Genomic DNA, 13,647 nt, shown 5'->3' with positions numbered 1-13,647 from the left:
AATCCTCAAACCATAGGTCATTACAAACCTTCCTAGGTTTATCCTAATCTGAATATTCCTAGACTCTTAAGACTCAGTGGGAGAAATAGGAACATCATGAATAATAAAGATAGAAAAATTCTTCAGCAATAACATCTATTTCCTTTCAGGATTATTTTCACCGCTCTCAGCATTAGAGAAAGTGGACTTACCAATAGGAAAAAGAACAAGGAAAGTGGTAGCAATTGAAGTACCCCTAATGAATAATTCTCTTGGCATCATCGCATCATTAAACCTTTTCATAGACACAAAAGGAACACCCAAGCCCACAACCTCCTTCCTAGCCTTCTCGGTCACCAAGCTAGAAATTAAACCATAAGAAAAGAGAATACAAAGTAGGAATTGAGCTTCAAATTTTAACTAGATAGAGGAAGGAGATCTTATTCATCACTGTCCTCAGTATGCATCCCTTCATCCAGGTTTCAAAAACAAGCTTTTATGCATTGAATTTTTTCCTAGGAGAAAGCTTAGGTTTTTTTAGGCCTAAAACACTCCTAGTCATTACCATCTTCCATCTAGAACCTTCTTTATACAAAATGTTTGCCCAACAGTGGCCCTACCTTCTCCTCTCAAAACTCTAACCCAATTGAAATGTAGAATCTAATCCCAAAGGTTCATAAAGAGAAATAAAATAGGCCCATAGTGGAGCATTGACTTAAGAGTTTTAAATAAGAGAAGTGTATATGAAGAAAGGTAATAAAGCCATAATCTTGTGCCAAAAGTAATTTTAAAAACAAAGTGATAATTATTATCATGGTTAAATCTACCCTGAATAGTAATGTACTCGATAACAATATGTGCAATCCTTATTCAAAATGGCTTCAACTAAGAAGGGTCAAAGTAAGAGTTATTACCTTTAACCTCTTGCTCCTCCATTTTCATGAATTGCTTCACAACCTTTTTTGAGGTTTTGCATTCATTAAAAACTTGCATTCCCTTCAAAGTCATTGTAGTAACCTCCGCTATAACCTTCTCATCAATGGTGAACTCATTTCCAAACAAAGAAATGACACCATTCTCCTAGTCTTGAATAAAGATATACATAACATTTCTATCATATCCATGTTATTTCTCTACATAAGGATAAATCTCTCCCTTCATTAGCATCATCTAGACCCCTTTATCCCTCCTCCATATTGCATATATTGTAGTTATAAACCACTTTAGATCTCTCTCCCCCATTCTAAACATAGCCAAACAATTGATCTTCCTAATCAACATGCAATTACCAAAAATGAGTATGCTTCCAAAGAAAATAGGCCGAAAAATCACCCACATAGCATGTGAGGTAAAAATCATAATCATGGAAATCAACCTCGAAGGGAAATCACCACACATATCACTAATTTGAAAGCCTCTTCCTCTTTTCCATTTTAAAACTCCACTATTTTGGTTTTTCCAAGGATACAGTCATAATGAATAAGGGTTATAATGTCATTATTAAAATTACCTTCTCCCTTCAATAAAATATCATCATTCAAATAGATCCCAAGTTTGGTGAGCCCATCTGCCACCTTATTAGTTTTCCTATAGAAGTAGGCAACATAACATTTTTCATAGCCCTCTCTAATATTTCTTGACTCCCTTATGAGATTTTCTATAGTCCAAGAAGAAGGAACCTCCTCCGTAGGCATTTTACAATGTTGTTTGAGTCCCCTTCTATCTAAACATTTTTGTAGTTAAGGCACCTAGCAATGACTATGATTTGCTAAGTGCTCAAGGATTCTACATAGTGATTAGACTAAATTCCCATGGTAAGTGCCACTATAGCCTAACTAATTCCATTTTCATTTCTTCACTCCTCCACACTCAGTCATCCTATGGTTTCCCTCTGTCACCCCATCAAAGTTAATTTTAATCCAACTAGCTAGAGGAAACAATCAAACCATACCTTATCTAATTTTATTTACTTTGCCAAGGTATCCAAATATATCTAAACTCAACTATCCCTAACTTTAAATGTTGATATCATCCTTATTAGAGGGATTAGTTGGCTTTTTCTCTATGTAGGGAAGGAGGAGGCTTATATTTTCTCCCAAATCCATACAAATTTTCTTTGTAACCACTATCAAAGGAGCAATACAGTGCCTAAAAATTGTGTTGTTCCTTTTCTTTGAGAGCCCCAAATGACATGCAAGGAAATCAGGGACCAAAAAACCTTGAGCACCTAATTAGAGGAGGGGAAACACCATTGAGCACAAAATTCATGAATAGAGTTTGGGAAAACCCAACAAAGTTTCCACTTTTTGGAGATGTTGGTCCAAACTTCTATAGATAATTAACAATGCAAGAGTAAGTGAGAAGTTGATTCTTCTACTTCAAAGCACAAATTACGTCTATTGGCAATAAATAAAAACCTTTTGTAAAGGTTTTTTTTAGCGAGAGTCTTTTTTTGAATGAAGGTCAAATAAAAGATGTTTATTTTAGGAATGCGAAGGTTAATCCAAAATTTACACCAGAAGGGTGGCCTGCCAACATTTTAGTTAGCCAAATATGGGTAGCTAGTAGAGAAGATAGAGTATTTCCTAGAAGGATTAACTTCCTATATATTATAGTCCTTAATTCCCCCACTAAAAGTGACATAACTAAGTAAAACTTGAATAGGGTGTAGTCTCTGATCTATAGAGGATAGATTGGTTCATATTGACCATGACAATAATCAAAAACTACAATCCCGAAGAGGTCCTTACACCTCCCTGTACAACCCTCATAATCATCATGACTATCCAACAAGTACTCTCTTAGCCATTTATCTTCCCAAATTAGATGCTTCCTCCACTCCACCTTAATCCCAAGGCTACAACATCCTTCCCTTTTTGCATGTTATTTCAAATACAAGAATCATTCTCTATAGTATCTGAGTTATTAAAATCATCTACCCAAAAGTATTGAGATAGGTATTTGCATTTCCAAATCTTATTCCACTCCTTAGGATCCTCAAGGCTCTCCACACTAGAATAGCTAAGAGAGCTTTATTAAACTGCTTAATATTTCTTATACTCAAGCTACCCATCTTCTTATGCTCACAAACACTATCCCAAGCAAGTAGAGGAAGACAGATTCTTCTCTTCCACTCTTGACTAGAAAACTTACCCCTGAATTCTTTCAATAATCTCAACATACCTAGAAGAGATCTTGAAAAGGCTAAGCACAAAAATGAGCATGTTCTAAAGGAATCATTGACTTCAGACCAAGAGGAAGACCTTACTAAGTTGGTGGAAAGGGACAATTAGATTAAAAGTTAATAATTAATAAATTATAAGTTTATTTTAATTATTTAAATATTTAAATTTAAAATAGTATTAAATTAATAATATTATCATATATATATATATATAATGAAACTAATTTATATTATATAATTTATTAATTATCATCAATAAAATATTTGGAAAAGTACATTTTAATGTTAATTGTGTTTGTATATATTTTAAGTTCTTCACAATTATAATATAATCTATCACATTTAATATAAACATTAAGAAAGAAATGTATAAATATCTTAACATTTAAAAAATTCTCTTATACAAATAACCAAAGAAAAGTTAAATCATAAAAAATTATATTATAAATTTAATATCTAACTAATATAAATATCTCGTACTTATTTAATCCAGATTACAACTTTAATATAGAAAATATACAAAATAAATATATTCTAACATTTCTAAATAATTTTCTTTCACATGTCATTTCAAATATATTAAATTTATAACATATTCTATTATATCCACTTTTATAATAATTATTAATTCATAATAAAATATTATCTGTATATGAGTGATATCCAATGTCTATTTGAAATCATTATAATTATTCTGTAAGTTGCTTTACTTAAATGTGGACCATTCGCTAGTCTAAAATGTCACTGTCTTCCAGCCAAATGCCAGCAACATTATTACTTAAGTTTGCTCATCACTCCTCCTCGCTCTGCTTTCTTCAGGGTGGTGGAGAAAGAAAATGCAACAGTTTCTACTCCCGAATTTACCTTTTGAGCATTTTTCAAGCAATAAAGAGAATTGAAAAGACAGCCGATGTGATCAGTAGATACGAAAGAAACAAATGTCTGATGTGTTCTTATCTTTACAACCATCATCACATCCAGTTCCCATTTATTGAAGCATATTTCTGTCCATTATACTAATGTTTTTGAATCAGATTTCAATCTATTAACTGAGCTCGTGTATGTTGCACTCTCATTCTTGCAAGAATTAGCAAAGCCCAGTTGCAGTTTACACTGTCTTGGCCAAGTTGTATTGAAGAGGATTCTTGTATGTTGACCAAGAATAGTTTAGTTTAGTTTGGTTTGACAAGTAGGTGGGGTGAAAATAGCTGATTTGGATTGTGTAAATCTTAGTAGTCATGGAATCCACATAGCAAAGACTGATGATTGAGAAGATCATGATGTTTTGTATATGCCCACTTGCTTTTATGGATTAAATTTCAGGGAGCATCACTTTCAGCGAGCGTATTCCAATTAGATTGACACTTTGGATGAATGTCAATCTCATGGTTTCTGATATTGTATATACTTCGATTAATTGATCCTAAAAACAATTGGATTATATAGATATTAGCATCATTTTTACTTTATTTTTCTCAAGTGAGTAGATTGTAGATTATATAATAGATAAGCATAAAATATAAATAACATTTTGTCCTTAATATAAGCAAGCAGGAGATCCCATCACTCTAAATCACTCAGAATTAAGCCTGATCAAATTGTACCTATAAGATTTTGATCCTGGCCGTATTGCACCTATGAAAACATGAACTTTGTTGGATTGCCCTACCATCATCCTTAATAATTGAACTACAAACATTGAATGCTTGTTTTTGAAGTGTTGTTAGTGTTGGCTTCTAGGCTGCAGATTAAAATCCACTCTTAGGTAATAGTGGTAACAGTAGAGTAGGTAACGGGGTACAGGGTTTAGATCCAAAAATACAAAACGTACTTGTAAGCATAAGTCGGTTGCACAGCTGTAAACAATCTGATCATTTTGTTTTTGAGCTCCTACCTTATAAATTCGAATGCTTGGACTCTCCCACCTATCTCTTAAAGATCTCTCCTTTAGAAATCTAATAACAATGCTAGTTCTATCTAGAATTTCTCAATAGTTTACTCAAGCTATTCTCCCTTGAAAGGAGAATCTTAAGAGTGTGAAAACTGTAAAGACTTGTATAAGGATTCGAGTTTTCTGCTGCATTTATTACTAGGATGCCTCGAGTTTTCTGAATTCTTTTGAGTAATTGAGCTCCTTGAACTATAACAGACATGGAGAGAGAAGTAAATAATGAAAAACTGGAAGCCGGTTGTCCCCTAATTACTGCAAAAGATAGCCATGGGAGCTCAATATTGGTTGTTGTTATCAGTACCTTTGTTGCTGTGATGGGTTCACTCAACTTTGGCTTTGGAGTTAGTATCCCGAACCATCTTTGGTTATTTTATTATAGAACAAAGCAAATTACATTGATAGATTGCGTTAGATACTTAAGTAGAAGTTCAGTTTTAAGCGAACGAGAATGATTTGTCTCAGGTGGGATATTCTTCTCCATCAGAGTCTGCAATAATGGAGGAGCTTGGCGTTAGCGCATCTCAGGTACTTCAATGAAAATTTACATGAAAATTCTCTAGAAATATGTCTCAGGTTGGCCAGGACTTTTAAATTGTGAATACCCAGATAATGATGAACATGATAAACATTGGGAAAGAAAGAAGCTACTTGGGTGCGTTGATGCTCTATTTACCTTGAGAATGGAAAACAATGATTTGGTTGATTTTTATGTAGCTTGAGAGTGGAAAATAGGATGTACACAAGGAAATCAAGAAAACAGCTAAGATCGATTTTTTATGTAGCTTGAAAATGGAAAATAGCAGTTCAGTTGATTGTAGCTAACTTGAGAAAGTAAAGTCTAGGATGAGCTCTGGTAGAAATAAGAAAAACAACTTTCTCTTCATAGAGAAAAAGGTAAAGAAGATCTAGCTTGATGTCGAAATTCAGATGTGACAAATTGGCTGTCACAAGTAAGAACAAAATGTTGGCAATAAACTAGCTTGGCTTATTTCTCATAAGCGTTTGGAAGTTCATTACCATGAATTTGCTTATGGGCATGTTCAATTGGTTTATAAAAGTAGTCTGATGAGCTCACTGCTATGAAAGTGCATATTGCCTGGTTCACTTGGGTTAAAGTTAATTACCTAGAAGATGTCTATCAATATAGATTGGCATGTGCAAATGTTCATTTAGTTTACGATTCGAACAGAATCCTACCTATTCGTTACGTTAGTTTTATCTCGAGGAGGAATATATTAAGATATCATGTTAGTGTCACGCAGTGTGTGATTACGGAGTGTGTGATCATGTTAGTGTTATAGTGTGATTTGAAATGTTGATGAAACAAATCTTTTTACAATCATTTTTAAAAGTATAATTGAAAAATTCTTATGAAATGTAGAAACTCACTAAGATATCATATTATTTAAAGTTAGTGTCATGATGGTCGCTGTTGTTCTTCTGATTCTGTCCTTAATGAGCAAGGTCGATTCCAATGGGTTAAAGTTCCTGTTATCTACATATTTTCGCTGTTTGTACCTTTGTTATACTGTTTCTGAAATTCATGTGCGTAAGGATAACGTTATTTTCTAAAATTCATGTACTTTTGCAGTACTCTGTTTTCGGCTCTCTATTGACTGTTGGCGCCATGATCGGTGCAATTATAAGTGGTTATCTTTCAGACCTTCTTGGCAGAAAAGGGGTACGTTTCTACACAATTACACTTATTTTCTCGACACTAGATCTATACATTGCTAAATTTACATTGTTTCTTAACGCAGGCCTTGAGACTCTGTTCATTGTTCTACCTTGCTGGATGGCTCACCACGGCTTTTTCAAAGGTTCTCTTTCGATTCAGTTATCTGTAGCAACAGTCATTCTTAAAGATCACATAAAAACTAAGTTTTAAAAAAAGAGTCAATTTTGACTATTTAATACTTTTAATCTAAGAATTAAGCTTTAATATATGATGTTTAAGCCACCCGAATGAAAACAGATAACATTCTTAATTATGATTTTAATCAATGAGAGATTTTTTTGGACAGAACATCGTGCCATTGGATATTGCAAGGCTACTGATCGGTTTTGGAGTTGGACTTACTTCTTATACAGTAAGTTCATTGTCCAGAACTGGTGGATTACAGAGGGAATGATTTTTGCAATGAGGTCGTTGGCTACTGAATAAGGAATAGTGTAATACAAATCAAGGAATGTGTTAAATTTTGACATTATACTAATCCAATTTGTACATTATGAAATTGTTCCTTAGGTGCCTATCTACATAGCTGAAATATCTCCCAAGAACTTGAGGGGAGGGCTAACAACAACAAATCAGGTTCTTATCTAATTTAAATATCTTATAAGACCATCAGAGGCAGATAACCACTCAATCTGTTATTAACCACAAGATTCACAACTCAAAACGTTTTTGTTTTTTTTCCCATTTTAATTTCTATTTGTAATAAAAAGGATAATCAGGGATTTCCTATTTTATGGATGGCCTATTACTGAACTATTTATTTCCTCCAAACGACAGCTTTTGATAACGACAGGCACATTGATAGTTTATCTGCTGGGGATGGTCCTAAATTGGCGGATTGTTGCCCTGATTGGTATGCCGGCTATAAAATTCAAATCCAATTTCGAAAAATTTGATGCTTTGAAAATGTTAAGGCAAAAAGATTTAAGGCTGGCATGTAACTGACTATCATTGATGGGCCAATATGATGTGCAATTACCTTGTAGATAAGATAAGTGTGCTGTAGAATTGATTAATTTCTGATGCTCTGTTTTGACAGGAACTATACCAAGCATACTATTAGCAGCGGGCATTTTTCTTATTCCCGAGTCTCCAAGATGGCTGGTGAGTATTCTTCATAATATTGGGTGTTCCATCATTACCGTGAATAAAGGTAGCTTATGCCAACTTCCACCATATAGAAGATTACGACTTGGAGCTTTTTCATGTACTCTGTCAAATGCACGTCTAATACAAACCATTCTTGCCATGAAATTATCTCCAATAGTTTATGGAACTTTCAGGCAGAAACTTCAGCATGTGTTTGTATCTGTTTTGCATTTCAAACTAGTTTCAAATCATGTCTGAAAAACTTTGAAGTACTATCAGTGATCCACTACTCAAGGTTGTCACTGTCTTAAATATAATATACTAGGGAAGGTTATAGTCTTGGAATGACTTTGAAGTTTGGGGTATCTAATGAGGGACGGTTTAAACATTACATATTAAGACTCGATTTCTAAACTAAAAGTATTAAATAGTCAAAATTGTCTTATTTTTCACACTCAATTTTGATATTAATGTGAGATGTTTTAAAATGACCATCTAAGAACTGTACAATATCTGATTTAAAAACCCTACATGTTCGAAATGTGGTACTCTTTCTAATACATTTGCTGTCAATGCATTCCAGGCAAAGGCTGGTCGTGATAAAGATTTTAAAGAAGCATTGCAAGCTCTTAGGGGAAGCCAATGTGATGTGTCATATGAAGCAACTGAAATCCTGGTGCGTATCTTTGTCTGTTATAGAAATATATATTATTTTTTATTCACTGGTATCAACTAGATCAGCTTCCAATTTCAATTTAAGCTGAAATTTGAGTAAAATTTGGAGGTAATCAGTTCCAATGAAGACATTTAAAAAAAAAAAAATGATTGCTGCTGATATTAGGTTATCAATCTATTGAATATATTATACAGGAATATATAGAGGAGTTGGAAAATCTGCCCAAGACCAAAATACTTGATTTGTTTCACAGAAACTATGCTCCTGCTGTCATTGTAAGCAATATACTCAACGATTTGTTGGTTCTCCATTATTTATCTACTCATCCACAGTTCCTTCCAATAATCCATTCATCATTTGCAACTTCATAATATGTACAGTACTTGATGAAATTGAATCTTAATTGTTTATCCAGTCATCCTTTACAACTTAACAATAGTATTTTTTGTATCAGGTTGGTGTTGGCCTAGCGGTATGCCAACAAATTGGTGGAATCAATGGTGTTATATTTTACGCCAGTGCAATCTTTGAGGCTGCTGGTGAGAAGTCACGTTAGGATATTAGATGTTTCTCTTTCATTTCTGCTGATAAATGTGTTCTTTTCTGTTTTAGATGTATATTTGTTTTGATTAGATAAAGTGGGATAGGGTTCAAACCCGTACAATAAAGAAACAACAAGATCATAAAAAGTAATATCAAGTCAAAACTACAAGCAGAAGGAATTCATAAGAGGTCAAAAGACTTTTGGACTTTAATGTAATATAATTAATTTGGACTTTGTTGTAGGCTATTCTTCGGGTCAGACAGCATCAGTTGCAATTGCTATAGTTCAGGTGCCAACAATGGTCAATTCCAGATAAGAATATCTAGATTTGGTTCCTCTCAATGATCAAACACGTTTATCTTAATTATTAATTAGAAAGTGGTGCTTGGCAGGTGCCAATGACAGCAGTAGGTGCATTGTTGATGGACAAATCTGGTAGGAGACCGCTTCTAATGGTATGAGTTAGGTCCTGAATATAGAGTATTATAAGGACATTTACTGTGTATTAATTTGAACAATAATAAGAAAACTTTCTTTAGATTGCTGCAGGAGGAATGAGTATCAGTTGCCTTATTGTTGGATTGTCATTCTACATACTGGTAATTACACTTTCCTGTCATTATAACACTTTATGTCCACTAACTCAATTCAATGGGATTTAATTTCATTTACCTAATGCTCATGCAAAAGAAAGTAGTCATTTCTCTTGTTAAATCATCCAAGAATATAAAGGGAATGCCATTGTTGTGTCAATGTGTTTTAAAATGGAACTATTGTTGACAAGCATATATTTTCTATTTGATAATTGAGTTCTAATGTTACTTTAGTCCACAAGTTGGCAGCCGATTTTTCAACATAATTACAAAGTACATAAATTACAGAAAATGTCAATTAGATAGAACATCAAAATTATGATGTTTATTTTGAATTATTTCGGTCTACCTTGTTCTACAGGAACACTCTACACAATCTGTTTTACAGTTGCTTGGGAGTAGGCTAGCTCTGATTGGTCTATTGGTGAGTATTACATCATTAACTAGGCAATATTGTATTCAGATCTCAATAATTCAGCATCCATTTCCAATAAAAATTATTGTTTATAACATCTTCTTGTGTTTATGTTGTACAGGCCTATATTGCAACATTTTCATTGGGGGTTGGCGGAATTCCATGGGTTATAATGTCTGAGGTTAGTTCTCATTAGAAGAGTGAATTGACTAGCTTAAGAAGAAAATGCAGAGATGAAGTCAATCAATCAGTAAACACTAATGAATCAAAACTTCCTACCTTATCATTTCTTCTAAGGAGTTTAGTACCCAACTCTTTTGATTACCGGAGGCTAGACATTATTCTTGAGAAGAATGGACCTCGTGACCATTATAAAGAGACTTTTCTTTAATGAGAAGACCCAATGGCTTAGGGAGTATTTCCTCTGTACACCCTCATCCTGACCCATCTTGAAAATATCTATAGAGCTTTTCTTCTAAATCATTCTTTCATTCAGACTCTTACATTCTCTAAGGCATTTAATGTTTATATCCCACTTTCAATCGTTCTCAACACCCTGGTGTAATCCTTGGATCATTAGGAATGCCTGCCCCTGGCTACAGATGCATGTACCCTGCCACTATAGAATCTCTCTATCCATAGGTGAGCTTTGAAACATGGGTTATAACTTAATCACCAGGCCACATTAATTTAAAACAAATCCTTAACTACGAAACAGATAAAGCAATTTAGTAAACCAATTAGTTTTGGAGCTTGCAACAGAGTTCTCCAAAAGTTTTACACCACTAATATGGACCAAAAAGACAATTCTACAATGAAAATCTGGTAATTGAACTTTAGTCTTTAGGTCACATTAAACCCAGCCTTCCAAATATTAAAAGCAATTATATCAATAATCAATGGTTTATTTATATTGACAATCAATTTATATGAATTTCATGATCTGTAGATTTATTTGTGTTTGGTTTGATGCAGATATTTCCTATAAATATGAAGGGCAACGCTGGCAGCTTGGTGTCTTTTGTTGCTTGGTTTGGTGGTTGGCTTGTTACAGTCACTTTTAATTCTCTCTTGTCTTGGAGTCCAGCAGGTTAGATCAATGAAATAATTCGCTCAACTTCTCCTATTTTGATACATGAAACACATATTTTAGAATTGTGGTAACTGAGGATGGCGATCTATGCATTGCAGGTACATTTTTCATATTTTGTGGTTTGTCAGCTCTTTCTGTATTATTTGTGGCGAAGATGGTACCAGAGACAAAAGGAAGAACTCTGGAAGAAATACAATCCTCATTTAAGTTCTAGTTGGAATAAACTACAGTTTGGCAGTTATGGTTCATGTTTGTTCTTTTAATATTTCATATAATTCCACAAACTGTGGAAAATCACCTATGTATAGGTTTCTCATTATTTATTTATTTTGTTGGTTTAAGGGCTTGAATTTATTCTTTGGACAATGCTACCTGTCAGTGCTGGATTCAATCATTTAAGAAAATAAACAAAATTAGATCTTGAATAACAGCATTCACTTAATTCATAATGGAAGAGAATTAAAGGTTTTCCTGGGACCAGCATTAAAAAAATAAAATTGAATCAGCAAAAGGCCAAGATCAAAGATTGAATTACTCAATACTGTAAGAAGTTTACACAAGTATTGCAAAGATCGTTTTATCTAAAGATCATAATGAGATCACAAGCCACGGAGAAAACTAAAATATGTGTTTGTGCTCCGATAAGAATAAGCATACAAGCTTCAAAGGGGCAGAAAATGTAATATAACTCCTAAGAACTATCTGAATCAAAATCTAAACCAATATGGACAAAATTTCTAAAAGTCTAACCAAAATTTCTGAGAATTATCTTATGAATCAGAAAACGATTCAAATTCACCCTTGTGAACATGCTTTAATCCACTGGAATTGGTCTCGAATTGCTCCCCAATCTTCCCTGCAGCTTTTCTTCCTAATTGGCCTACTTTCCACAACACGATCTTTATTTTGGGGCACTGAAATAAAAATTCCATCAAAAGCGTCCGCGACCTTATAACAACAATTCTTCCCCTTCTTTCTTGATGATGATCCTTCTCTGTTATTCATTTTTCCCTCTTCCAGCTTCTGACCTGCTATCTTTTTAGGGTTGCAAATGAGGGGGAGAGAAAATCGAGAAAATCCTCCTTCTATTAGATAGCTTATCCACCAGTCAAGCCCTGCAGCCCCCTTTTGACCTATCCATCTCTTACTGGTTTACAATTTTCAGAGTTCCTTATGTTTGTCATGGTTTAAAAAATTCTTTAAGAGTGAGCAGATATGCACAATCTGTTAAATATAGAGAGTAGAGTTTTTTAATTTTTGATTGCCTAAGAATTTTTGTATGATGATCAAATGGTATATTCGAAAAGTTAAACAAAAATCACTACTTTCTATAAAATGAGCCTCTTCAGAGATTCCACTTCCACTGATTGAATAGAGCCATCTTTAGATACATAATCTAGAGCGGTTTAATTGACAAGAGAAAGCCGACACAAACTTCACTGGAAACTGGAGAAATAAAAACCTCATAATGCTGCAAAGATGATAATGAGAACAAAAAGTGTTGATAGATAAAAAAATTTAGAATTAACTCAGATCTAACTTCCAAAACTACTATCGATGATGATGAGGTCTCAATGAAGAAATCTTTTCTGAAGATTCTAATTCTAAATTAGAAGATGTAAATAGTGAAGCTGTAATATTAAAGAAGAAATGGTTAATAGCTAAAATCTTAGAAATGGATGATTCAAAATCAGAAGATGACTAACTCTATCTGATGTAATACAAGGCAGGGGAATCGTCAAAGAAGATGTCATAGCCCCCAACAAATAATCACACAGTAGAAACACAATACACAACTCTTTATTCATAAAATAACTGATTACATGCAATGTGTCGGGCTGTAAGGCCTTCCCTATTATGACCAAATCCAATAGCAATTACAATTACAGTTTTGCAAGATCCTTGAGATCCAACTCAAACACTAGCAAATTTATATCCACACTCTGGTAGAAACCTCCAAGGAAGATCGAAACTTGTGCTCGCAAGCCCACCAAGCAATCTCCTTGTTTCCCAAGCCTCAGCTACTAGCCCTACAAAGTTCGCTCTTCTACCACATCCTCTTCTCCAATCTGGATGATCATGACTAAAAACTCCATAAGACCTCTTACTTATACCCAACTAAGTCACAAGTCGGCCTAGTATGTTACAAATTAAATAAACCCTTGCATTAAAGGCACATTTAAGCCATGTGTAGGTTTACAATAGAAATCAAATACATATGATGAAATTAAATACCAAGGTTGGCTCTAAATAGTAATCGACTCCAGACAACTCGGGCAACATAGAAATCGAGTGTCAAAAACAACCTCCGAGCATCAGCAAAACCACAAGCATTGTTGAGCTCCACCAACTGCCAAATAACCAAACCCCTTCATTGACCAAGTA

The 13,647-nt window shown here is 33.9% G+C and overlaps 1 protein-coding gene across 3 annotated transcripts; it reads left to right on the top strand.

The window, feature by feature from the left end:
* Window positions 1-4,178: 4,178 nt before the first annotated feature.
* On the top strand, window positions 4,179-11,612 carry LOC149565784 (sugar transporter ERD6-like 5). Of its 3 annotated transcripts, XM_089819268.1 has the most exons (19): window positions 4,179-4,310; window positions 5,313-5,455; window positions 5,577-5,639; window positions 6,706-6,795; window positions 6,875-6,934; window positions 7,139-7,204; window positions 7,363-7,428; window positions 7,630-7,705; window positions 7,892-7,956; window positions 8,525-8,617; window positions 8,812-8,892; window positions 9,072-9,156; window positions 9,404-9,450; window positions 9,554-9,616; window positions 9,701-9,760; window positions 10,116-10,178; window positions 10,291-10,350; window positions 11,145-11,259; window positions 11,361-11,612. In XM_089819268.1, exons 2-19 carry the CDS (start codon window positions 5,315-5,317, stop codon window positions 11,474-11,476), a joined length of 1,410 nt encoding a protein of 469 aa, XP_089675394.1. In that variant the 5' UTR covers window positions 4,179-4,310; window positions 5,313-5,314; the 3' UTR covers window positions 11,477-11,612. The 3 variants fall into 3 exon arrangements, with proteins under 3 accessions (XP_089675394.1, XP_089675396.1, XP_089675393.1); XM_089819267.1 differs by lacking the exon at window positions 4,179-4,310 and having other exon boundaries at window positions 4,872-5,455; XM_089819270.1 differs by lacking the exons at window positions 5,313-5,455; window positions 5,577-5,639 and having other exon boundaries at window positions 4,189-4,310.
* Window positions 11,613-13,647: the final 2,035 nt, after the last annotated feature.

This window comes from Cupressus sempervirens, chromosome 3 (genome assembly GCF_028749045.1).
Source record: "Cupressus sempervirens isolate cs-2001-9-10 chromosome 3, ASM2874904v1, whole genome shotgun sequence".
Classification (NCBI taxonomy): domain Eukaryota; kingdom Viridiplantae; phylum Streptophyta; class Pinopsida; order Cupressales; family Cupressaceae; genus Cupressus; species Cupressus sempervirens.
The sequence above is the reverse complement of the archived record's forward strand: the minus strand, read 5'-3'. Positions and strand labels throughout refer to the sequence as shown.

Bases quoted from the DNA above. Each gene is read 5' to 3' on its own strand.
- LOC149565784 (XM_089819268.1), top strand. From the start codon at position 5,315: ATGGAGAGAGAAGTAAATAATGAAAAACTGGAAGCCGGTTGTCCCCTA. The intron at 7,706-7,891 runs GTATGCCGGCTA...CTGTTTTGACAG, and splicing joins GCGGATTGTTGCCCTGATTG to GAACTATACCAAGCATACTA. The intron at 7,957-8,524 runs GTGAGTATTCTT...AATGCATTCCAG, and splicing joins CCGAGTCTCCAAGATGGCTG to GCAAAGGCTGGTCGTGATAA.